The sequence below is a fragment of the Miscanthus floridulus genome, chromosome 8 (genome assembly GCF_019320115.1).
Source record: "Miscanthus floridulus cultivar M001 chromosome 8, ASM1932011v1, whole genome shotgun sequence".
Classification (NCBI taxonomy): domain Eukaryota; kingdom Viridiplantae; phylum Streptophyta; class Magnoliopsida; order Poales; family Poaceae; genus Miscanthus; species Miscanthus floridulus.
Window position 1 is genome coordinate 17426204 of NC_089587.1, and position 25744 is coordinate 17451947.

At 43.8% G+C, this 25744-nt stretch overlaps 1 protein-coding gene across 1 annotated transcript; it reads right to left on the bottom strand.

Annotated features, from left to right (window-relative positions):
- Positions 1-108: 108 nt before the first annotated feature.
- On the bottom strand, positions 109-696 carry LOC136468636 (uncharacterized). Its single transcript, XM_066467132.1, has one exon. It carries the CDS (start codon positions 694-696, stop codon positions 109-111), a length of 588 nt encoding a protein of 195 aa, XP_066323229.1.
- Positions 697-25744: the final 25048 nt, after the last annotated feature.

Below are 25744 nucleotides of genomic sequence, written 5' to 3' on the forward strand. Positions count from 1 at the left end.
GTTCTTGGATGATAAGCTAGCCTTGAATGCTACACTCTTCTTCTTTTTATCTTCATCTTCCTTCTTGTCATCCTTGTCAACCCCCTCCCTTTCCACATGGTATGTCTCTTATGTCATGACATCACCTAGTACTTGGTTAGGGGTGAGTTGCTTCAATCCTCCTCTAATGATGATCAATTTCAATGTCTCAGATATAGGAGGTAAGCAAATCAAGAACTGATGAGAGATATCATCATCATTAATCTTCTCCCCCAAAGCCTTCAAGTCATTGACAATTACTTGCAATCTATGAAACATCTCCGGAATGCTTTCATCATCCTTCATCTTGAAGCTTGTCAACTTGTCCTTGAGGATGTATAGCTTGACACTCTTCATCGCCGGTATGTCCTCATAGGTCTCCTCCAATCTCTTCCACACTTCACTAGCTTTCTCATAATCATTGATTTGATCAAACACCTTAGAATCAATGGCACTGTAAATAGTGTTGAGAGCCATTGTATTGCATTGCTTGTTGGCCTTGTCGATGTTGGTGAGATTGTCCGGATCAAGAATCACATAGTCCCTCTTGGTTACATCCCACACTTGATCATTGATTGAACCAAGATACATATTCATTTTTCTCTTCCAATAATCATAGCATGTGCCATCAAAGAACGGTAGTTTGTCCCTCACATGGTTGAACACAACTTGAGTCATAATTTGACGCTGAGGTTGTTAAGCCTTCAATCAAACGGTGACCACAGCTCTGATACCACTTGAAAGATCCTAATATGGCTAGAGGGGGGTGAATAGCCTATTAAAAATCTACAAGATCACAAGAGCAATTTGATTAGTATGACAAATAGCGAGATATAAATTTGCTCTAACTCTACAAGGGTTGCAAGCCACCTATCCAACAATTCTAGTTGCTATAATCACTAGCCACATAAAATTCTATGTTGATACTCACTAAGAGCTCTCCAACTTGCTACACTAAAGAGCTCCACTAGATAAACTTAAACTACAAAGCAAGCTCTCAACTCTAGCTACACTAAAGAGCATGCTACAACTAGTTTGCGGGAATGCAAATGAGTGAGTAGGGTAATTATACCACCGCATAGAGGAGTGAACCAATCACAAGATGAATACCAATTTAATCACCAGGAGAATACCAACGGGCAAGAGACAATCAATTTTCTCCTGAGGTTCACGTGCATGTTGGCACGCTATGTCCCCGTTGTGTCAACCAACACTTGGTGGTTCGATGGCTAATAGGTATCACACACCTAGCCCACCACAAGAGGCGCCACAAGAACCTACCCACAAGTGAGGTAATTTAATGACATGAGCAATTTACTAGAGCTACCTTGAGGCTCTTCAGCGAGGAAGGTGCAAGACCCCTCACAATCACTGGAGCCAGCCACGAACAATCACCAACACATGTTGAAGCTCTTCCGCTGCTCCAAGCCATCTAGGTGACGGCAACCACCAAGAGAAATAAGAAATCCACAGCCACAACAATCCCCAATTGCCACTAGATGCAATCACTCAAGTAAATACACTTAGAATCACTCCCAATCTCACTATGATGATGAATTAATGAAGGAGATGAGTGGGAGATGTTTTCTTAGGCTCACAAGGATGCCAAGTATGTCAAAGTGCCAAGAGAGAGAGAGCCCCAAGCTGGTACCTTTCTATTTATAGAGCCCTAAGACTTAAAGAGCCGCTAGGAACTCTCGAGCTAACCAGACATGACCCAGCGTCCGGTCGGCCATCATCTGATCACCTATGACCATCCACATGTCCCCATTTGAACCAAAGCTGCTCGATCTCAACAGTCATCTCTGGATCGTTCACATAGTCAAAAGATGATCGGACATACCGCTGATGCGACCTAACGCACGTACACGCAGTGTCCAGTCATTTCCAGTAAGGGTCCAGAGGTGGTTTTTAATGATCGAACATGATAGATCAGAGGCGACCTGACATGCCCTGATGTCCAATACTCTCTCTTCTTCTTTGTGCGCGCACCTAGCCCTAGTGTCTAATCACTTCTTCTTAGTCTTGGCCAGATAGCACGCCACACCTATAAATGACCGGACATGCCCAGGGTGAGTCCAGTCACCCCGCGATCAGTGTCTGGTCAAGGACTTTCTGCTCCTTTTCTTTTTCTAAGTCCTCAACTGCTTCACCCTTGCTTCCAACTTGCTAACCACAAAGTGTAGAACTTGTGTGCACATGTGTTAGCATTTTTCAAAGCATTTTACAAGGGTCAAAGTCAGCACACTAGGTTCCCAAATGCATATACTAGAATCATGTTACCTAGTGGCATTCAATAAATCATTTAGCCAAAGATTCTCCCTCTTTATAGAACGGCTATCGATCCTAAATACACTCACACCCTCTATGGTGTCTTGAGTGCCAAAACAAAAAAACTATTTGATACCTTTGCCTTGATCAACCTTGTTTTTGTTTTTCTCTTTCTTCTTTTCAAATTAGAGCTTGATCATCTTCAACACATGTCCATCTCTAACTCCATGGACTTCATCACCATGCTCCATCGCTTGGTATGTACCAACCTTGCTCACATGATAGTCATGACAAAGGTTAATACTTAGGTTTCATTAATTAGCCAAAACCAAACTAGGGCTTTCAACATGCTGAAGCAGCCATGGAGGCCATAAAGGCACTGTCACACCCAATTTTAAGGATAAAATTGAATGCACAAAACTCGTGTGTGCCCAGGAATCAATCACACACACAAGCTGACAAATTACAATAGTATCATCACAGTGTCTCATACATCAGAGTTATAAAAGAACTTAGTCTCATACATCACAGCGGAATAATAAAATAGAATGAACTCTCTCGAGGCCATCATCACAGGGAAGGTCAACTGGTTGACCACAAGCCTAATAATCCTCCGGGAAATCCTCATACCCGTTGTCATCTATTACCCATCCGGGATTTTTATCCAAGTAAAGAAAATAAACAAGTGTAAGTACATTCCGTACTTAGCAAGCTAACATGGGGTTATGAAGCTCAAAAAGGATAGACTCTAGTTTACTGCAGTTAGCATTTTTAATAGGTCAAACTTTTATTCTCAAGTATTATCAAGTTATGCTTAAGCTCCCATTTAATTCCCATAAGAACAAATATCGGTGTCAGGTGTACCATATATCATCATTGAACAACTTTAAATGATCATCAACAATTAACCAGTTATTCTGTGAGTTTTCCGGGCCGCTCGTAACCGTGAGCACGGCTGTTATAACAGTTTGTTACCCTCTGCAGAGGTGGTGCACATTCACCGCGAGTCGTGATCCCCATACGCCCAGGTTAATTACTCCCCTGTCACTACCAAGGTGAGCGGGCAGGGTACACTATGAAGCCATTTCATAGGTTTCCCTAACAAGTTAGGGCCGCTAGGTTTCCTTGGCAGGCAGATGTAGGGACCCCCCATTCCTATGGCACAAATCCATCGCGGCTATACTCATAGGAACAGAGGCAGCCCTATACCCAAAGTGGCAAGCCCCATTTGCGCCAAAAAAAAGGTAACCTCTAACCAGCTAGGAAAGGTCCTATTACTGAGCTAAAGTCAGAGCCATATGACTCTCCCGGTTGCACTGTCAGTCCTAGCTTTTGCCGACAGATAAGTCCTTATGGAGGGCCGGGAGCAACATGAACAAAGGTCATTTGCACTTTCGCCCTATGGAACAGTTGTTATAATTCATGTTACTCACTTTGTTCCATAGTATCATTCATCAATATGTATATCATGTTCAGTTAGAGCACTAGCCATCTACCCATATGCATTTAACCCATAGGAGACAAAAAACAGGATAACAATCACTAGGATGTCCTTACAGGTATCAAATTTAGACACATGCAAATGAGTAATTGATTAAAGTGAAGTAGGACATCAAGGAAGGCCCATGTTATACTTGCCTTGGTTCACAAACTCGTGCTAGTCCTGCTGGTTGTCGAAGAGTTCTTGGTCTCCAACGTTTTCCTCACCGTCTGAACGCGACCAACACGGCAACATACAACATTCCAAAAGCATTCATGCAAAGCAGACACTCCTATCGTTAGAACAGTACACCAACAGTATTGAAATCAAAATAAAATGTTTGTAAAACTAATCTACGTTTCGCTACGATCACGTCAACGCGAAGTTCACGAAAAACGGAGCTAAAATACGAAAGTTATGATTAAAATGGGTTTTCCAATAGCCCTATATTTAATTAATTCTAATCATGTAATTAAAAAGTTCCAAACTTGACTAACAGTAGCTCCAACATGTAGCTTATGAAATTACGAAGCTAACGCGATTTGAATGGATCAATTCGGAGTTAAAACGACAATTCTATAAGCGAAACAGTTCGAATGGCATTTCTGTAAATACTGAAAGTGTACTTTTGACTTAAACAGTGAAGTTTACGCTTTCTAAACGGGATTGCGCATTCGGGGAAATACGCTAAGGACGGCGGGTTAGGACTTAGAAAAGTCCAGGGGTTCTTTAGCAAATTTACCCTCGAAGGGGTATCTTCTATTTCCGGCCGTTGATCGCGTGATGGACGGTTCGGATTAGCCTGGGGGGTTTCGGCCGGCCGGAACAGGGTCGGCGGCGAGGCTAGCCATGGCCGGCGGCATGGAACACGCCGGCGAGCTCGGAAAGGGGGGCTAGGGTCCACCAAACGGGGAACCGAAGGCACCCGAGAGCTCGGGGGAAGAAGGGGATCGCACACGGGTCGAGAAGGCGGCCGGAGGGGAAAGCCGGGGCGCGAGCGCCATGGCCGGCGGCATGAAGCTCGCGGACGCTTGCGGAACGGGCACTAAAAGCCACAAAACTCGAATTGAAACGCATGGGGAGAGAGAGGGGGCCACGGCGAGCTCACCACGAGCGAGAATCGGAGGTGGAGACGGCTCGGAGACGACGGCAACGCGGACGGCGAGGTCGGAGGTCGGCGGGGCTCCTCCGTGCGGCAGTTGCGGCCGGGACGAGGCGAAAATGGAGCGGGGGCAGCAGGGGGCGCACGAGGGGGGGCTCGGCTGCCTTTTAACGAGGCCGAGGGCAACGGGAGGACGCGCCCACGACGCGCGTCGTGGCGGCGGTTGCAGCAGCGCCAGGAGCGGGCGGTTGCCGAGCCGCGTGGGGTAGGGGACGACGCCGATAGGTGGGACCCGGGCGTCAGCTGCTGGGCGCGGCAGTTGCCTGGTGCGGCAAGGCTGGGCCGGCACGGTGCGCGCGGCTGGGCTGGCGTGGCTAGGCCGGCGCGGTTGGGCGGCTGGCGCGAGCTGGGCCGAGCGGGAAAAGGGGGAGGCGAGCTGGGTTGCTGGCTGCGGTGCTGGGCCGCGGGAAGAAAAAAAAGAGAGGGGCCAGCGGGCCGAATGTGAGGAAGGGAGGAATGGAAGGAATTTTCCCTTTTTCTTTTATAAATAAAATTTTCAAACTCATTTTCAAAAGGTTTTTAGAATCTTTTAGCATTTGAATAAAACACCCGTCACAGAAATAAATACGCAATAGCATGAATGCATCACATGTTTCTATTCTAGCATTTTCTTTTAATTTTATAAAAGAAATATTACTTCCTAATTTGAATTGCACATATAATTGCATATTTAAATCAAATTTACTATTTTTAAAAGAATTTCAAATTTTAGGGTGTTACAATTCTACCCCCCTTAAGATGAATCTCGTCCTCGAGATTCGGGTGATTGCTTACTCAAACAGTTGGGGATAGGTCTTCCTCAGATCCTCTTCTCTTTCCCAAGTAGCCTCATCCTCTGTGTAACGATTCCACTGCACCTTGCACATCTTTACTGTTCGGCTTCTCGTAACTCTTTCGGCAGTTTCCAAGATCTTTATCGGGTACTCTTCATAAGTAAGATCTTCCTTGACAACAAGTTCTTCCAAAGGAATTTGTTCTTCTGGTACCCTCAGACACTTTTTCAACTGGGAAACATGAAACACGTCGTGCACACCGGACAAGCTCTCAGGCAATTCCAACTGATAAGCTACTTCCCCCCGTCTCTCTAGGATCTTAAAAGGTCCTATATACCTTGGTGCCAATTTTCCCTTCATATTGAATCTTCTCACACTTCTCATTGGTGACACTTTCAGGTACACATAATCATCAATCTCGAAAGTTAGTTCTCTTCTGTGGGTACCAGCGTAACTCTTCTGTCGAGACTGAGCCACTCTCAAATTGTCTCTAATCATTCTTACTTGTTCTTCCGCGTCTCTAAGGACATCGGGACCAAACACTTGGGTTTCTCCAGTCTAATTCCAGAACAAGGGCGTTCTACACTTACGTCCATACAACGCCTCGAAAGGTGCCATCTTGAGGCTCTTTTGATAACTGTTGTTGTATGAGAACTCTGCGTAAGGCAGACTCTTATCCCAACTATCACCATACTGAAGTGCACAGGCTCTCAACATATCTTCCAAAATCTGGTTGATCCTTTCAGTCTGTCCATCAGTTTGCGGGTGGTAAGCAGAACTAAAATTCAACTTTGTTCCCAAAGATCTATGTACTTTATGCCAGAATTGCGATGTAAATTGGGTGCCTCTATCCGACACAATTTTCTTGGGAACACCATGTAAGCACACTATTCGTTCCATGTATAACTCTGCTAATCTTGCACCATTATAAGTAGTCTTGACTGGTAAAAAGTGAGCGACCTTGGTGAGTCGATCTACTATTACCCATATTGAATCATAACCTCTTTGAGTGCGGGGTAATCCTACAATAAAATCCATGCCAACTTCTTCCCATTTCCATTCTGGGATCTTCATTGGTTGTAGTAACCCTGCAGGTCTCTGATGCTCAGCTTTCACTCTTTGACAAGTGTCACACAAAGCCACATATTCTGCCACATCTCTCTTCAAACCATACCACCAATACTTTTCTTTGAGATCCAAGTACATCTTGGTACTTCCGGGATGTATAGAATAAGCAGACTCATGGGCCTCTTGCAGAATTGCATCACGGATAGCTTTCACTTCCGGTACACATATCCGTTTTCCGAACCAAAGAGTTCCATTCTCATCCATTCTGAATCCGGGTGCCTTTCCAACCACTACATTCTCTGCTATCTCTTTAAGTTTTTCATCCTCCAATTGTCCTTTGCGTATCTCCTGCTCCAGTGTAGGCTCTATCACCAATTCCATTGCATTAGTGACCAGACTCAAGTTGAGATATTCCATTTCAACACACAACTCTGCTGACATAGATGTTGTCTGAATACCATTGGCATAACTCTTTCTGCTAAGTGCATCAGCTACGACGTTTGCCTTTCCCGGGTGATAATGCACTTCCAAATCATAGTCTTTGATCAATTCCAACCAACGACGTTGCCTTAGATTCAGATCTGATTGGGTGAATATATACTTCAAACTCTTATGATCAGTATAGATATCACTCTTATGTCCAATCAGATAATGTCTCCAGATCTTCAAAGCATGAACCACAGCTGCCAATTCCAAGTCATGAGTAGGATAATTCAACTCATGCTTCCTTAATTGTCTAGATGCATATGCAACCACTCTTCCTTCTTGCATAAGCACACATCCAAGACCCAAATAGGATGCATCACAATATATAGAGAAGTTCTTGTTTGAATCGGGCAAAATTAATACTGGAGCTATAGTCAATCTCTTCTTTAGCTCTTCAAAGTTTGCCTAGCATTTATCCGACCATACATACTTAGCATTCTTTTCCAACAAAGCTGTCATAGGCTTGGCTAGCTTGGAAAAGCCTTCAATGAACCTTCGGTAATAACCAGCCAATCCCAAAAAGCTTCGAATCTCACTTACAGTAGTTGGTGGTTTCCAATTCAGTACATCTTGCACTTTGCCTGGATCCACTGCTATTCCACCATTGGAGACAACATGACCCAGAAAAGAGACTTCCTTTAACCAAAACTCACACTTGCTCTGCTTAGCGTACAACTTATGTTCTCCAAGCTTTTGCAAGACCATCCTTATGTGTTCCACATGTTCTTCTTCAGTCTTGGAGAATATTAGTATGTCATCTATGAATACTACCACAAATTTATCCAGAAACTCCATGAACACCTTATTCATCAAAGACATAAAGTATGCAGGTGCATTGGTCAATCCAAAAGACATAACGGTGTACTCATATAATCCATACCGTGTAGTGAATGCTGTCTTAGGTATATCCGAGTTCCGAATCTTAAGCTGATGATAACCAGATCGGAGATCAATCTTGGAGAACACATGAGCTTCTCTCAACTGATCAAACAAATCATCTATCCTAGGCAAAGGGTATTTATTCTTGATGGTAACCTCATTAAATGAGCGGTAATCCACACACATCCGTTGACTACCATCCTTCTTATCCACAAAGATCACAGGTGCCCCCCACGGGGAAGAACTAGGGCGTATGAAGCCTTTTTCTTGCAACTCTTTTAGTTGGTTTTTAAGCTCTTCTAATTCATTAACTCCCATTCTATATGGACGTTTAGCTATTGGTGTAGTTCCAGGTAATAATTCAATAATGAATTCAATGTCTCGGTCAGGTGGCATACCTGGCAAGTCATCGGGGAAGACATCCGGAAATTCCTCCACGACACGATCTTGTTCATTGATTTCACCATCTAGCTGATTCACTGTGGCTGTAGGCTGAGCTTGCACTACTACTTCTACATAGATTCTATCCCCATTGAGTGATGTCACAACCACAGATTTCTCCTGACACTGTATCACTGCCCGGTGTTGTTTCATCCAATCCATTCCCAGGATAAGGTCAATTCCCGCTGTTCTCAACACAATAGGCTTCACCTTGAAGTCTACCCCCCTTAAGGAAATGCTAGTTGAGGGGCTCCAATAAGAAGCAGGCATACTACCTCCCGGGGAATTCACTAGTATTGGGTTTTTCATGGCACACAAAGGTATGCTATGCATTCTAACAAAAGCTTGGGAGATAAAAGAATGCGAAGCACCAGAATCAAAAAGTACGGTAGCAGAAATAGAGTTGACACTGAACGTACCCAACATGACCTTAGGCGTCTCCTGAGCTGCATCAGATGACACATAGTTCACCTTCGCTGTGAGGGGTGGTCGGGCGTTGAACTTCTGATTGTTGGCCTGATTCTGAGGTACTTGCTGGTTCTGCTTCTTAGGACACTAATGAGCATAGTGACCTACTTCTCCACATCGGTAACAGGCATTGGGATTGTTGGGTGCGCCACTCTTCACAGGAGCATTGTTAGGCACTCCCTGGCATGTTGCAGGATTGCTAGTCTGTTGCGGGGGACGCTGACTTCCAAACTGTTGCTGATACTGAGGGCGTTGCTGGAACTGGTTCCGCTGAGGATACTGACCATGGTTTCCCTGATGAGTTGGTCCTTGATTCCTCTGCTGGAAACCTTGCTGGGGAAAAGCACGTGGGCGAGTGTTGCTTCCAGAAGCTTGCCCTTGGAGCCTTCTCTTCTTAGCTTCCATCTCCTTGCGCTTATCATCAATCACGATTGCGCGATTCACCAAAGACTGGAAGTTAGGATAAGTATTAGACATCAGCTGGAGCTGCAGTCCATCATAGAGTCCCTTGAGGAAACAGCGTTGCTTATCCTTGTCATCTGCCACATCATTAGGAGCATAGCGAGATAGTTGTGCGAACTTGTCCCGATATTCCGCCACAGTCATTGATCCTTGCTTGAGAGATCTGAATTCTTCCTGCTTTAGTTCCACTAGTCCATCAGGAATATGGTATGATCGGAAATTGTCCTTAAATTCCTGCCATGTGATATCAGGAGCATTGTTGGGACGTCCAAACTAGAATGATTCCCACCAATCCTGAGCAGCTCCTTGGAGTTGCCCGGAAGCATACAACACTTTCTCCAGGTCGTTGCATTGTGCTATGTTCAGTTGTTTCTCCACAGCACGCAACCAGTCATCGGCCTCCATAGGGTCTGTGGCATGTGTGAACACCGGTGGACGACCTTTCATAAACTCTCCACGCTTATCTCTAACCTGGACAGGCGGTGGACCTCTTGCAGGTTCATTGTCCAAACGTTGCATCATAGCTTGCATCAGCTGCGCTTGCATACCCAAGATCTGCTCCATGGTCACAGGTGGCGGTGGCGGATTCATAAGAGCATCACGCCCACGACCACGGCCTCTGCCTCTTCCTCCTCTTGCGGCCATCTGTTGTCCAACAAATGTGCAAAGTTTAGAGATTTTTTTCCAATTATAGAGAACTTACAAGAGATATGAAACAATGCTGAAATTTTTCTGGGCAAGACTCAAATTCAGCAGTTCAGTAAAACTGTTATAACTCGAGTTTCAGAGGTCCAACAGAGGTGCACCAAGATTCGTTAGAAAGCTTAGGACATCAGCTACAACTTTCATTTTGACCACTTTTACAGATTCGAACTCACACATGGTCAAAAATAGAGTTAAACCGAAACTGTTCTGAGTTCCAGACAGCGCAGGAACATCAACTTGTGCCAATTAGATCTCCCAAACCTGAATAGCTATTGACGTGATTCCAAAGACACTTGAGAGATACAGAGGTCTAGTCATCACCACACAAATTTCAGAATTTTTATCATCCCCGATTTCGAGTTACCAGATAAAGAACACAGGCTGCTCCAGAAATCAGCACAGCAGAGATAAGGTAAAATGATACTTCTGCATTAAGATTTCATTCTAAATTTAAAGTTCCAATCTAAAGAAGTTGTGGACATGCCCACAAACTTTCAGCAATCAAGCAAAATACCAACTCAACCAAGTTCACAAATCAAACATCTAATCAACCAAGTTCACAAGACCAACAAGACTAAATAAGGACACGAACTAACGACGTGATAATCTAGATCAAGGCACCTAACACCTATGGAGCGGTGTCAATCATGGTGAAGGAACGGCGCTTCTTCTTGTAGATGGAAGGCTGTCCCAGCTGTGCTCGAAGTTCATCCACTTGTTTCTGAAGACGTCTCTGCGCCCTCTGAGATGCACGTAGTTCTCCTTTGATCTCATCATCCACTCCCTGCATAGCGTGGACATGCTGCACCGTTGCCTCCAGAGTTGGGTCATTCTCTGGTGGAGCCAAAACCTGCCAAACACCCTCATAATCATTTCGAGGAAGGAACCTGAAACGATCCTCCCTCATGGCCTCGAAGCGACGACCATGGTAGTGGATGTAGGCATTCTGTGCTGCATCCTCCATGCCATCCAAAGCATGGGCTCTCCTGGCAGGGGCACTGTGGACAGTCTCCACCTCATGTCCATTGATGATATCATTCCATGCGGTGACCACCAGCTCTACCTTCCAGAAGGTAGCCTCCAGTGGGTGCTTGTATTCGGCGCAGTGGTAGCTGATGGAGGCGTGCAAGTCGAGGAAGTAGTCGTCCAGCACGTGGGTGAGGAGAGTGTGGTAGTAGGCTGTCTCTGGAGCTGGCTTGAAGTAGTACTTGCACTTCCAGCCAATCTCATCTTCCTCCACGAGGGCAGCTGGGGCGGGTGCAGGTGTAGGGGAAGTAGCCGTTGACCCCTCAGGTGTAGCTACCACAGGGTAGACGGGCACAGCGACTGGTGTAGGAGTAGGTGTAGGCGTCGGTGTAGCCATCTCCTCGTCATCGGAGATGATCACAATCTCCCTCTCCGCTAGTGGGGCACGCGGGGTGAACATGGCACGATAACCGGTGGTGCTGAGTCGAGCAGTCTTCGGATTATGAGACATCTATAGATTTAAAGTGAGATAGAAATTAGAATCAACAATTTTAAATAATAGATTAAGGTATGAAAAGCATAAATGTTTTAATAAAATAACAAGGATAAGTCAGTAAGCAAGAAACCAGAGGAGCAAAGCTGCAAAAACGACCATTTTCTAACTAGGCTTGCGTCCTACAGTCAACACGGCTCCGATACCAATTTGTCACACCCAATTTTAAGGATAAAATTGAATGCACAAAACACGTGTGTGCCCAGGAATCAATCACACACACAAGCTGACAAATTACAATAGTATCATCACAGTGTCTCATACATCAGAGTTATAAAAGAACTTAGTCTCATACATCACAGCGGAATAATAAAATAGAATGAACTCTCTCGAGGCCGTCATCACAGGGAAGGTCAACTGGTTGACCACAAGCCTAATAATCCTCCGGGAAATCCTCATACCCGTTGTCATCTGTTACCCATCCGGGATTTTTATCCAAGTAAAGAAAATAAACAAGTGTAAGTACATTCCGTACTTAGCAAGCTAACATGGGGTTATGAAGCTCAAAAAGGATAGACTCTGGTTTACTGCAGTTAGCATTTTTAATAGGTCAAACTTTTATTCTCAAGTATTATCAAGTTATGCTTAAGCTCCCATTTAATTCCCATAAGAACAAATATCGGGGTCAGGTGTACCATATATCATCATTGAACAACTTTAAATGATCATCAACAATTAACCAGTTATTCTGTGAGTTTTCTGGGCCGCTCGTAACCGTGAGCACGGCTGTTATAACAGTTTGTTACCCTCTGCAGAGGTGGTGCACATTCACCGCGAGTCATGATCCCCATACGCCCGGGTTAATTACTCCCCTGTCACTACCAAGGTGAGCGGGCAGGGTACACTATGAAGCCACTTCATAGGTTTCCCTAACAAGTTAGGGCCGCTAGGTTTCCTTGGCAGGCAGATGTAGGGACCCCCCTTTCCTATGGCACAAATCCATCGCGGCTATACTCATAGGAACAGAGGCAGCCCTATACCCAAAGTGGCAAGCCCCATTTGCACCAAAAAAAGGTAACCTCTAACCAGCTAGGAAAGGTCCTATTATTGAGCTAAAGTCAGAGCCATATGACTCTCCCGGTTGCACTGTCAGTCCCAGCTTTTGCCGACAGATAAGTCCTTATGGAGGGCCGGGAGCAACATGAACAAAGGTCATTTGCACTTTCGCCCTATGGAACAGTTGTTATAATTCATGTTACTCACTTTGTTCCATAGTATCATTCATCAATATGTATATCATGTTCAGTTAGAGCACTAGCCATCTACCCATATGCATTTAACCCATAGGAGACAAGAAATAGGATAACAATCACTAGGATGTCCTTACGGGTATCAAATTTAGACACATGCAAATGAGTAATTGATTAAAGTGAAGTAGGACATCAAGGAAGGCCCATGTTATACTTGCCTTGGTTCACAAACTCGTGCTGGTCCTGCTGGTTGTCGAAGAGTTCTTGGTCTCCAACGTTTTCCTCACCGTCTGAACGCGACCAACACGGCAACATACAACATTCCAAAAGCATTCATGCAAAGCAGACACTCCTATCGTTAGAACAGTACACCAACAGTATTGAAATCAAATAAAATGTTTGTAAAACTAATCTACGTTTCGCTACGATCACGTCAACGCGAAGTTCACGAAAAACGGAGCTAAAATACAAAAGTTATGATTAAAATGGGTTTTCCAATAGCCCTATATTTAATTAATTCTAATCATGTAATTAAAAAGTTCCAAACTTTACTAACAGTAGCTCCAACATGTAGCTTATGAAATTACGAAGCTAACGCGATTTGAATGGATCAATTCGGAGTTAAAACGACAATTCTATAAGCGAAACAGTTCGAATGGCATTTCTGTAAATACTGAAAGCGTACTTTTGACTTAAACAGTGAAGTTTACGCTTTCTAAACGGGATTGCGCATTCGGGGAAATACGCTAAGGACGGCGGGTTAGGACTTAGAAAAGTCCAGGGGTTCTTTAGCAAATTTACCCTCGAAGGGGTATCTTCTATTTCCGGCCGTTGATCGCGTGATGGACGGTTCGGATTAGCCTGGGGGGTTTCGGCCGGCCGGAACAGGGTCGGCGGCGAGGCTAGCCATGGCCGGCGGCATGGAACACGCCGGCGAGCTCGGAAAGGGGGGCTAGGGTCCGCCAAACGGGGAACCGAAGGCACCCGAGAGCTCGGGGGAAGAAGGGGATCGCACACGGGTCGAGAAGGCGGCCGGAGGGGAAAGCCGGGGCGCGGGCGCCATGGCCGGCGGCATGAAGCTCGCGGACGCTTGCGGAACGGGCGCTAAAAGCCATGAAACTCGAATTGAAACGCATGGGGAGAGAGAGGGGGCCACGGCGAGCTCACCACGGGCGAGAATCGGAGGTGGAGACGGCTCGGAGACGACGGCGACGCGGACGGCGAGGTCGGAGGTCGGCGGGGCTCCTCCGTGCGGCAGTTGCGGCCGGGGACGAGGCGAAAACGGAGCGGGGGCAGCAGGGGGCGCACGAGGGGGGGGCTCGGCTGCCTTTTAACGAGGCCGAGGGCAATGGGAGGACGCGCCCACGACGCGCGTCGTGGCGGCGGTTGCAGCAGCGCCAGGAGCGGGCGGTTGCCGAGCCGCGCGGGGTAGGGGACGACGCCGACAGGTGGGACCCGGGCGTCAGCTGCTGGGCGCGGCAGTTGCCTGGTGCGGCGAGGCTGGGCCAGCACGGTGCGCGCGGCTAGGCTGGCGCGGCTGGGCCGGCGCGGTTGGGCGGCTGGCGCGAGCTGGGCCGAGTGGGAAAAGGGGGAGGCGAGCTGGGTTGCTGGCTGCGGTGCTGGGCCGCGGGAAGAAAAAAAAAAGAGAGGGGCCAGCGGGCCGAATGTGAGGAAGGGAGGAATGGAAGGAATTTTCCCTTTTTCTTTTTATAAATAAAATTTTCAAACTCATTTTCAAAAGGTTTTTAGAATCTTTTAGCATTTGAATAAAACACCCGTCACAGAAATAAATACGCAATAGCATGAATGCATCACATGTTTCTATTCTAGCATTTTCTTTTAATTTTATAAAAGAAATATTACTTCCTAATTTGAATTGCACATATAATTGCATATTTAAATCAAATTTACTATTTTTAAAAGAATTTCAAATTTTAGGGTGTTACAGGCACTTGCTCAGAAGAAAATGCAAGGTGAATTTAAACCTAGACGGGAGGTGGATGAGCTTAGTGTCGCCCTAGGCAACAAAGAACACCTTGGCCATGTGCAGGGCATCTCCTCCAAGCTAGGACTTAAGCATGGTTTTCCATAGGAGGCGGGTAGCTATAGAACAAGGCAACACTACAAGGATGACCTTTTTGACACCCTTTGCAAGAAGGCCGATGCATATATTGATGAAAAGATTAATCAGTTAAAAGCTTCATAAGGTTTTTCTACCTGTGGAGCCAACATTATCTACAGTGCTAGTGCCAAGTAGTGTTGCATCAATCATGCTTGAGACTTTTCCTTTGGACACCATTGATAGGCGTACACCTGTGTACTCTGCACATTCCATACAACAGGAAGGGGAAGATGGTAAAGGTTGCCAGCAAAACTACTTATCCAGGACGCACTATGCACAGCAATGTACTTCTGGACTGATTATGCTAGGGTTGAAGTGCTCTTGGTTTCTCTGAATCATCTCGATTATTAAGTTGAGATCCCTGCTCCTAATGGTGAGACGGTCTTGGGCAACCTTGTAGGCTATTTCATTGTTTGGCAACTAACGAGACATTGTGCTATTAACCACCCCATTGGGTGCACCTTCTGCTTCGCGCCAGCTGCAATTGCGTCAGGTAGAGGAACAAGCAGAAACAGGCCCCATGGACAAAGCATGTGTGCAGTTGTCATGGACATATGAGCAGCAGATGATGGATCCATCCATGGATGTTTCAGCAGTATAGGCAAACCCTAATCTCAGCTTCTCCTATGAAGAATTCATGGAAGATATCACCGTAGGAAGGAGAGTACCTGAGTTTGAGAAAGCATGCAATGAAGAGGCACATCAAGACCTCAACAAGGAACACAACAAGTGTTAGGGGCAGCGCTCTGCCATCTCTGCCACCTGCCACCCCCACCCCCACCAAAACCTGCTTCTGCAGGGAGGAACTACTGCACCAGCACTGCCACCACCGTCGCCACCACCATCGCCACCCCAACCGACACTACTTCCGTAGGTACAAACTATTGTGCCAGCACCACCATCGCCCTCCCAACCATCTTCGCAGCCACAAACGGTTGTGCCCCTACCACCACCGCAACCACAAACAGGGACGCTGCCACCTCCACCACTACCGTAGCTACAAATGTTTCCTAAGATGGTGAGAGAATTTGAGAAGGGTAGAAACCCTACCCAATGTTGGCATATCTACGATGTGGAGGTCTCTTGGCAAAAAGAACCCCTAGGATGCTTCTGCAATCAAGGGCAAGGCGGTGCCTTCGTTAGCTCGAAATACTAAGGCCAACATGGCTAAGGAAGGATCTGGAACAATCTTTGGTGGCCAACATCGTTTGAGCCAAACCATGGCGAGCGTCGAATTCGTTAAAGACATGATAGAACAAAACAGTCTCGAGTGCCCCTATGAATACGTGCTAGGCAAGGAATTCCTTCCTGATTTTGCCCTAGAATGCAACAAGAGATTGTTACACATGATGGTCTTTTAGATATGGTATTTGCAAAGTGGTACAACTCGGCTTAGAGTCAGTGCCGGTGAATTGCCTTGCTAACGATATATTCGCTATCCGATGTAGAATTTTCAAAACTGACCATATCTTTTGAGGACATTCAATTTTTATACCGACAGAAGAGACTTGATGTAAGTTAGATTACCCTGTGGTGCATGTAAGTAGTGTTTTCTTAAACTCATCCTCAAATTTGGTTTTAAGTGCTTGTGTTATCCTTTTAACCACACATTTGCCCTACTTTCATGTAGGAAAGAGTGGATGGATTCGGCCAAGTTGAACTTGAGGAACGCATACCTTGACCCAAATCTCATTTGCGAGGCACGTCATGCTAGACCTCTATTGTGGTAAAATGATCATCCTGACATTTAAGGGTGCCAAGGGCAAGGCGAGAGAGGCATTTAGGAAGGCTTCGTACAGGGAAGCAAGGGATGAAGGCTGCATTATATATTAGGAAGGCATTCATAGCTCATTAGAGATTCCAATATATAGCCCTTGTACAATTTCGGGTAAGATCGACTACTATTTTTTTCATGCTACTCCCTCTATCCCTGAAAGAATCAATTACTGGAGTTATCCTAAGTCAAAATTTTTAAACTTTGACCGAATTTATAGAAAACAACATCAAAAATTATGATATCAAACTAGTATCATTAGATGTATCATAGAATATATTTTATAATATACTTATTTTATGTCATAAATGTTATTATTTTTTTCATAAAGTTAGTCAAACTTAAAAAAGTTTGACTAGCATGGATTCTAGGAATTGATTTATTTGAGGACAGAGGGAGTATTTGGTAGATGGTTTACATTGACACTATTATCTTTTTTGTACTGATGCAGTGATCGCTTCACCTTAGCAAGCATCAATTTGAGAGTTGGCAGGATTTCCATCTTTGACTCTATGAGAAAACATAGAAAAATGTACCAAAATTTTATCAACGTGTTACAAACGTAAGTAATTGTAGTTCATTACTTGTGATACTATTTTTCATCCCATTATTGTTATATTGAAAGTGATTATTTTATTCCTTAAATAGCGCGTACAGATGGTACGTTAAAGAAGGTGGGGTTCATGACCCAATGAAGAAGGAGAAGATGGATGTTTGTGTAAATCAATGGGTACGACCATTTTCTAACTCAAATAGCTTCTCATATTCCTTATATAGAACAATGTGTTTCACTGTATTATTTTTGTACATGTCACTGACCTGTAGTGCTCGAAGCAGCCTACCGGAAGCGTGCTTTGTGGCTACTCCCTCCATCCCAAAAAGAGTGTCGTTTTTTACTTTCAGACATCTTGTTTGACCATCCGTCTTATTCAAATTTTTTTGTATAAATATCATATATTTTGTTATGACTTATTTTATCATTAAAGATACTTTAATAATAATTTATTTATTTTATAATTTACACAAAATTTTTGAATAAGACGAACGGTCAAACACGATGTCTAAAAGTAAAAAAACGTCACTCTTTTTGGGATGGAGAGAGTACTATGTATGTCAATGGATGAGAGCCAACGAGACTTACCATAATAACCCTGAAGACGTAAGCTGCTCTATCGAACCATATCATATGCATATGTTCATTAATATGAATCTAGCTAATTTGTTCCCCTTTTTGTGTAGTATCAAGTAACGAGGCCAAACGAAGTAATTACCCAAAGCGATGTTCAACTTGTTCAAGAAGATTTCTGCAAATTCATAGTGCGGGAGGTTCTTAATCCGAAGGGCTTATTCTATGATCATGACTCAGGAGTATGCAACACATCCCACAGTTTGAGTCCCTTCACCTAAAATGCATGTATCCCTTATTTTATTCTTTGGGCAGGAGCACAATTAATGTTGACTTGTAATTTATAATGTACAAATACTTTGTTGATCATGTGTGTATAACTAGTGCACTACTGTGTATTTATGAAGTTAATTTGAATCATTTGCAATCGGGTATGAAATTTGTTGCGAAAACGTAATTTCAAATTTGGCAGGAAATTTCAAATTCAAAATTTGAAAGTGATTTTCAGAGGTGGTTGATAACATCGTCAATGAAAATATATTTTCAGAGGCGGTTGCATTGCCAAAACCATCCTTGAAAAAAACATTTTCAGGGACGGTGAAAGGTCCTTGTTTGGTTTTAGGTAATTGAGTGACTAACCCTAGGTGGACTAATTAGTGTTTATGTGAGATACACAGGTAATTAGTCCACAGGTACATATGTGTGAGCAACATATGCTATGGAGGTGGAAATGGCTCGGAGATGTTGCAAAGCTCACACATGTGATGATGAAGGAGCTCATTGCACATGAGACATGACATTGAGTCATGTGATCAAGGTGGAGAAGATCAAGACATGACTTGGCTCGACGGACCAGGTTGCAAGTGTGAAGGGCAAGTTGAGTGATGACTTGGCGCCGATGGACCGAAGCAACTAGTGAAGAGCAAGTGAAGTTAAGATCGATGAACCAATATGGCCACGTGATGATATAGAGTGAATCATATCATTGTTGATCATGTTGGTGCATGTGTTGCATCGACATTAGAGAAAATGGAATGGAATACGCAAGGCAAATGTATAACCTAGGGCATTTCATTTCACCGGTCATAGGTGTATAGAGAAGTTGATAACCGGATTTAGGATAGATAGCTATTTACACCAAAATTTGGGAAGAAAGAACACGGGAACTCAAAGCTTCCAAGATTGTGTCATCAAGGAATCAATTGCATAAGGGTCGATATCAGCTGATTCAGATGCGGCACTAGAATCGGCTCTCTTCAGCTGATGTCAGTAGATAACGACAATAAGCTACGGTTGGCGTCAGGAAAGACATGTCGGACTCTACAAAAAGGGAAAGATTAGGGTCTAAGTTATCTTAAATTAGGGATGTTTTCTCTTATACCAAAGATTGTAATGAGTCATACTTGAGTAGAATTCATGCTTAGGCTCCGAGTATAAATATTGGACCCCGGCTACTGTAAAAAGAACATCCAATCAATCAATACCAATTACTTTTTTCGGCTTTACGCCAACCCTTAGGAGTAGGAGTAGTGTAGATCTCGGCGCGTTCTTCAACAAGAAGGGCTACATCGGTTCGGACGACCTCTGGCTTATCTGTAAGTACCGTCATGGCTTATACTTCTGTTTGTAAGGCTGCATTGGTTAAGTTCGACCTCCATTGCGAACTCTAGTATAAGCTAGTTATCGACTCTTATCTAGTTCAAGTACGGCTACATCGGTTAAGTTTCGACCTCCACTGCTCGAATTAGATTAAGGTCAAGTTATCAGCTCTACCTAAGGGAGGCGTCCTTCGGGTAGATTCATTAAGTTACCAATCTTGCTGATGTTCTTATTATCATTAGTTTCAGTAATATCAACCTGCCCGACCGAGATCGATCTAGATCGGCCTCACATCCTTTATAGGCCCATCGTTTATTTTGCTACATTGCGACGATTCTTACTTTAAATGATGGATTATGTTTCACCGGCTGTTCTACTTCGATCTTGATCGTGCATAGTACATGATTAAAGCATGTCTGATCTTGAGAAGGTTTACTAGCTAGTTGAATCTGGTTTATAGCTCGCTATTATGGATGTATTGATCTGGTCGACCCCCATTATTAGTACTTTAGATCGAAGGATACTAGCTGGTAGATTTGCTTTCGACCAGGCATGACCCTGGCTGTTTGCTATGCCTGCATCGGCTAAATAGCCAATCGCCTACGCTTTAACGCCTATAGTGTGTCTCTATGATTTTGTTAAACGTGAATAGATCTGTTTACTTTAAGGGGTTGATTTGTTGTCTTTATCATTGCTGCCATCGATCCGATCGAACCCCACTATTAAAGAAAATAGATTAGGTCTGATGAGTTCATAGATCTATGCACGTTAAATAGTCGATTGTTCACATGCTGTAGTCCCTTTTCTACCTGAATCGGCTATTTTAGCCAATTTTGCTTGTGCTTTCACGCATATAGCATGTCTTTAGAAAACCTATCAAGGTATAGACGGTTTTATGGATTCTTCGGTTTTAGTTTGTTATTATCATCATAGCTAACATCGATCCGGTCGAACCTCACTATTGATAGTAATGGATTAGACTCAGAGCGTTTGTAGATCTATTTGTACTAGACAGTCGATTTGCTTGCATGTTATATCCTTTGCGTTAGATTCATCGGCTCAATGCTTTACACTGGTAATATCCACCTAGCTGATGATTTTACTTATATCTACGTGCATTGTACTTGTCATCATAAAATCAATCGCAACCCACGAGCTTTATAGTCCTTAATAGCTGATTTTTTTGCGTATCGGCTGTTTAGTCAATTTTCCCATCTAGTTGCTCCCTAAGCGGCACACTTGGAACTATCTGGGTAAAAACCGGTATATTCCACCTTAAATTACTGATAAACTTTCTCTCCTTGTCAATTGTAGGTCAAATTGACTGGCATGCCTTTGAGAATTCACAGGATTGGCTAGCCCTATATTGAAGCCAAGCGGATCTCCTAGCCTTGCTCCATCAAGCAGATCCTTCCGGCTTGCTATGTGCTAGGGGCATCGATATGTTTTTGCGCCGACAATGGTCAGTACTATCAAGAGGGGCAAACTTGTTTGCATATCGGTCATCTAGTGACACTCGAGTGATCTAACTTTGCATCATCGCTAGGATCGAGTGGACATGGCAAGCTAAGTGGCTAACTCCTTAAAAATGTTTGTGAAAAGCTAACACACATACACATGGTGGTGTACACTTGGTGGTGTTGGCATATTTGCAAAGGAGAAAGAAGTTGGAGTTGAAACAGATCAACTCGACGAAGAAATGAAGGTGAAAGGAGGTCACTTGGAGGTGACCAGGACACTGGCTCTGAGGGGACCTATGCATCTGGTCATGCTCTGTAGTGAAGGCAGTAGGCTTCGGTCTTCGGTCGGACTGCTGGCAGTTGAAAGTGACCTGACACACAGGGGCCAGTGTCCGGTCATGCTGACGTATGGTGACTGTGGTGGCGTGAAGAACAACAGTGATGCGTGGCAGTCAGAGAATGACTGAACTCAAGTGCTACATCCGATCATGACTCACCTGACACGTCTAGTCGCAAAACAGAGGCTCGGAGAGCTCTCTAGAAATGACCAAACTCTAGCTGGTCTGCGTCCGATCGTATAGGAGCGGGCACATCCGGTCACGTAAATGCTTCTCTGGAACCTTACTAGAAATAACCGACTCATGTGTAGCAGTGTCTAGTCATCCTCGCGGTGCGTGTTCGGTCGCAACTTAACCATTGAGATCGAGCGCTCGGCATTTGAAGCCAGGGATGACATGGCAACCATTCGTTGACCAGACGCTGACAGGGTGCGTCCGGTCGATCCGATAAGCGCATCCGGTCGCCCCGAAAAATGCCCAGTGAAGGGGTAACGGCTATTTTAGCCTATGGGGCTATAAATAGAAGTGTTGTTCAGCCTTTGGCCGTGAGCTGAGCACCCTTGAGCCTTGGTGGCTTGTGTAGGTGTTCTTGGGAGCCCTCTAACTCACTTGAGCTTGATAGTGTTCATCTGATCGAGTGAGTGAGCAATTCTAGTGTGATTGCATCGTGAGGTTGATCGAGTGGCACTAAGTGATCAGTCTTGCAAGCTGGTGGTGCTTGTTACTCTTGGAGGTTGCCACCTCCTAGATGGATTGGTGGTGGTCTCCGTCGAAGCCTGCAAGAAGCTTGTGCGGTGCTCTAGAGAAGAGCCTTGTGAGAGGCATTGTGCTCGCCCTGCGGGAGCCATGATGAGCAACTCTAGTAGAGCGAGATGTGAAGGGCGACAAATGGTCCGGTTGGGTCAAGTGCTAGAGCTTGTGGTAAGCACTCCATGTGGAAGAGTGTGACTTATGGTTCACCACTAGCAAGAGGACCGACGGCAACCTTGGAGCTTGTCTAAACAGGGACTAGCGTGTTGGCAAGCACGTGAACCTCAGGATAAAATTCATCATGTCATCCTTGTATTCCTATTAGTTTGCATCCTCAGTTACACAAGCTTGTAATTATTTTCATATACATTATGCTTGTGTAGTTGCTCTTGTAATTAGTTAGCTTGTGTAGCTCACTAGTTACCTTCTTGCTTGTGTAGCATAGAAGTAGCTCCCTTACGTGGCTAATTTAGCTTGTGTAACCTTGTTAGTCACATTGCTTAGTTTGTGTAGCTAACTATTTGCGCTCTCTAATTTGGCATTAGTTGCCTTGTTATTGAGCATTGCTAGTGAGCTTAGGAGCTTTGTGCTTTTGCTTACTAGAATTATGTAGGGGCTCCCTGGTGTGTAAAATACTAGTGGCATAGGTTTGTGTGACCTTGCTCCTAGAATTGGATAGGTGAGTTCTAGCTAGCCTAGCACCTTTATTATATAATTATGATCTTTATAATATGCTTGTGAACTTAGATAGAGGGGTGTAGTCTTGGCTAGACTGTTAGTTTTAATTCTACGTGTATCTCGGTTAGCCAATGCGTTTAATTTTAGAAAGGACTATTCACCCCCCCCCTCTAGTCCGCCATCTCGACCTTACAAGTGGTATCGGAGCTAGGTCTCTCATTTGTGGTCTTCACCTACCCAAGAGGATGGTGACTTATGGGCTAGATGTTGATTGTCCACACATTTTTTATGGCACACACTTTGCACGGTGGAAAAATTGAATGATATGTAATTTCAAGTTTATTTGCCCTCAAATATGGTGGATGGTAGATGTAGGCTTTTCTCATGTGTTGGATGAAGAGAATCTAACTCAAGCACAAGAGAAAATGCCTAGATCTCGATATCCAAGCTACTAATATCATGTATAGATCTTTGCATGATAACATCATTTGGTGAGATCATTGACATGAAGACCGCTCATGAGATTTGGAGTTATCTCAATGAGAAGTATGGGATGGTCTTCTATGATGATGATGAGCCCAAGAAGGAGGCACATGAGGATGTTGAGCATAGCCACAATTCGGTAATTATGGAAGATTGCTCCGCCTCATGGTCAAGTGATGATGATGATGATGATCATACCACAAGATCACTTGACAAGATTGATGATGATGCCACAAGTGATGCCAATGATGATGCTACTCCAGGCACACTTGATGGTGATAATGATGGATCATGCTCGGGCTATGAGGGTGATGTTTCTTCAAGCTCTCCAACTACATCACATTACTTCATGTCACAAGGTAACACTAAGGTATCTAATGCAAATGTGATTGATCTTGATTCATATGAGGAGCTTCTAGATAGATATGGTTGCATGATCAAAGCTTTAGAAAAAGAGATGGCTAAAACCAAGAAATTGAAAAATGAAAACTCTTTTCTAAAGAACACATATGAACAATAAAAGCATCTACTTTATGTTACTACTTGTTCACATGAGGAGCTAAAATTAGCTCATAAGGAACTTAGTGTTGCTCATGATAACTTGGTACAAGACCATGCTTTTCTCACTAAGGAGCTTTCCAATGGAAAAACTAAAACTAGTGGGAGCTCATCACATGGGTCAATTGATCAATCACATATTGTTGCTAACCCTTGCTGATGTAGGCAAGAAGCATGTATCCACCTCTTGTGATGATTTATTAGAAATGTCATGTTCTTCACAAATATATGCTTGTTCTACTTCTATGTCTTGTGAGACTACCCTTTTGAAGGAGAACAATGAGCTCAAAAGTGAAGTGAAGAATTTGAGCAACAAGTTAGAGATGTGCTACAACTCAAAAGTCATCTTTGAGCACATGTTGAAGACTCAAAGAAACTATGGTGATAAGTATGGCCTTGGCTTCAAGAAGAAGATAACAAAGGGCAAAAGAAAGAGAGAAACAAAGATGAAGAAGCTACAATAAAGAAAGCTCTCTCATTTCATGTGCTTCAAATGCTATGAAGTGAGACACCTTGCAAATGGTTGCCCTAACATTGAGAAGCTCAAGAAGATAAAAGAAGAAGAGAGGCTCAAGCATGTGAAGTGTTTCAAGTGCCGCACTTGGGGTCATCTTACCTCAATGTGCCCAACCAAGCAATTGGTGAAGCAACTAGAAGAGCCTCAACCAAAGCCACAAGTTGAGCAAGAGAAGACACCCCAAGAGTAAGTCAAGATCTATCATGAAGATGGTGGTGAGTTGATGACGAAGAAGAAGAAAGCAAGAAGGGGTGGAAAGGCAAGGCATCCAATGTAAACTCAAGATGCCAAGATGATGAGCAAGACACAAGATAAGAAGAAAATCTATGCTCACATCAAGTGCTTCAAGTGTGGAAATACGGGACACTTTGCCACTAAGTGTCCTACCAAGCTTAAGAAGAAGGCTCAAGCAATCCATGAGAGGCAAGGCAATGAGAAGCACCACATGAGCAAGGAAGAGAAGGCTCAATCAAAGAGAAAGTGCTACTCATACCGGGAAAAGGGACACATGGCACATACATGTCCTCTAGGTAACATTTCTAAGTCTATTTCAATTATTAATAATAATATGCTTAGAAAGGATGGCAATGGTACCTCATTGGTTGCAATTGCAAAACATCCCGCTACTCATACTAAGTCTATGCCTAAGTATGTTGCTCCTAACTTGAGAGGACCCAAACTTGTTTGAGTACCATCAAAAAGTGGATGATTGTTTGTAGGTACCATTGGCATTGGAGACTTGATTCAATTGATTTCACATTGATCATCATATGTTGAGCAAAGTATTGAAGCTTAGTGTACATCCAAACTCAATGCCAAGTGAAAAATTAAGTGAAGTACAAGTGCTATCAACATACAAGTGTCATATTCAAGTTGTGGTGATTTATTAGATTATTTGATGGCTTAAAAAAATATTTCAGTTGAAGCTTGCTAGTTGGATAATCATGAGCTAACCAAGGTATATCTCTTGTTGATCATTTTATTTGAGTGCATATGAGTTAATTGAATTGGAAATATATGCATATATTGCTTGCTATAAGATGTTTGAATGGATAAATTGATTAGTAGTCAAGTTTGGATTAATTTGTATTGGATAAATTCATGAGATGACTTTTAGTAAGTGGATTGAATGGATTTATGTCTTGTGAAAGTATTCAAACAAGTTGATTTCAAGTTTGATTCACATTTGATGAAATATAGCCCAAGTGATTGAAATATGTCCCATATTAAAATCTAAGTGGGCTATGATCTTAGCCATGTTTGAGTGATCAAAACTTATGTATTGGCATAAAAATTGATGTACATTCTCTGGACATATGGTATAAGACGCTATACAAATTTCATAAGAATTGGATAAAGATGCTTTGGTTTTGGAGTAGATCTTGTCAGCTATAGTGTAGCAGTTTTTAGCATGTAA

What these genes read in the sequence shown, in the direction of transcription:
- LOC136468636 (XM_066467132.1), bottom strand. Translation starts at nt 696, where the DNA reads ATGACTCAAGTTGTGTTCAACCATGTGAGGGACAAACTACCGTTCTTT.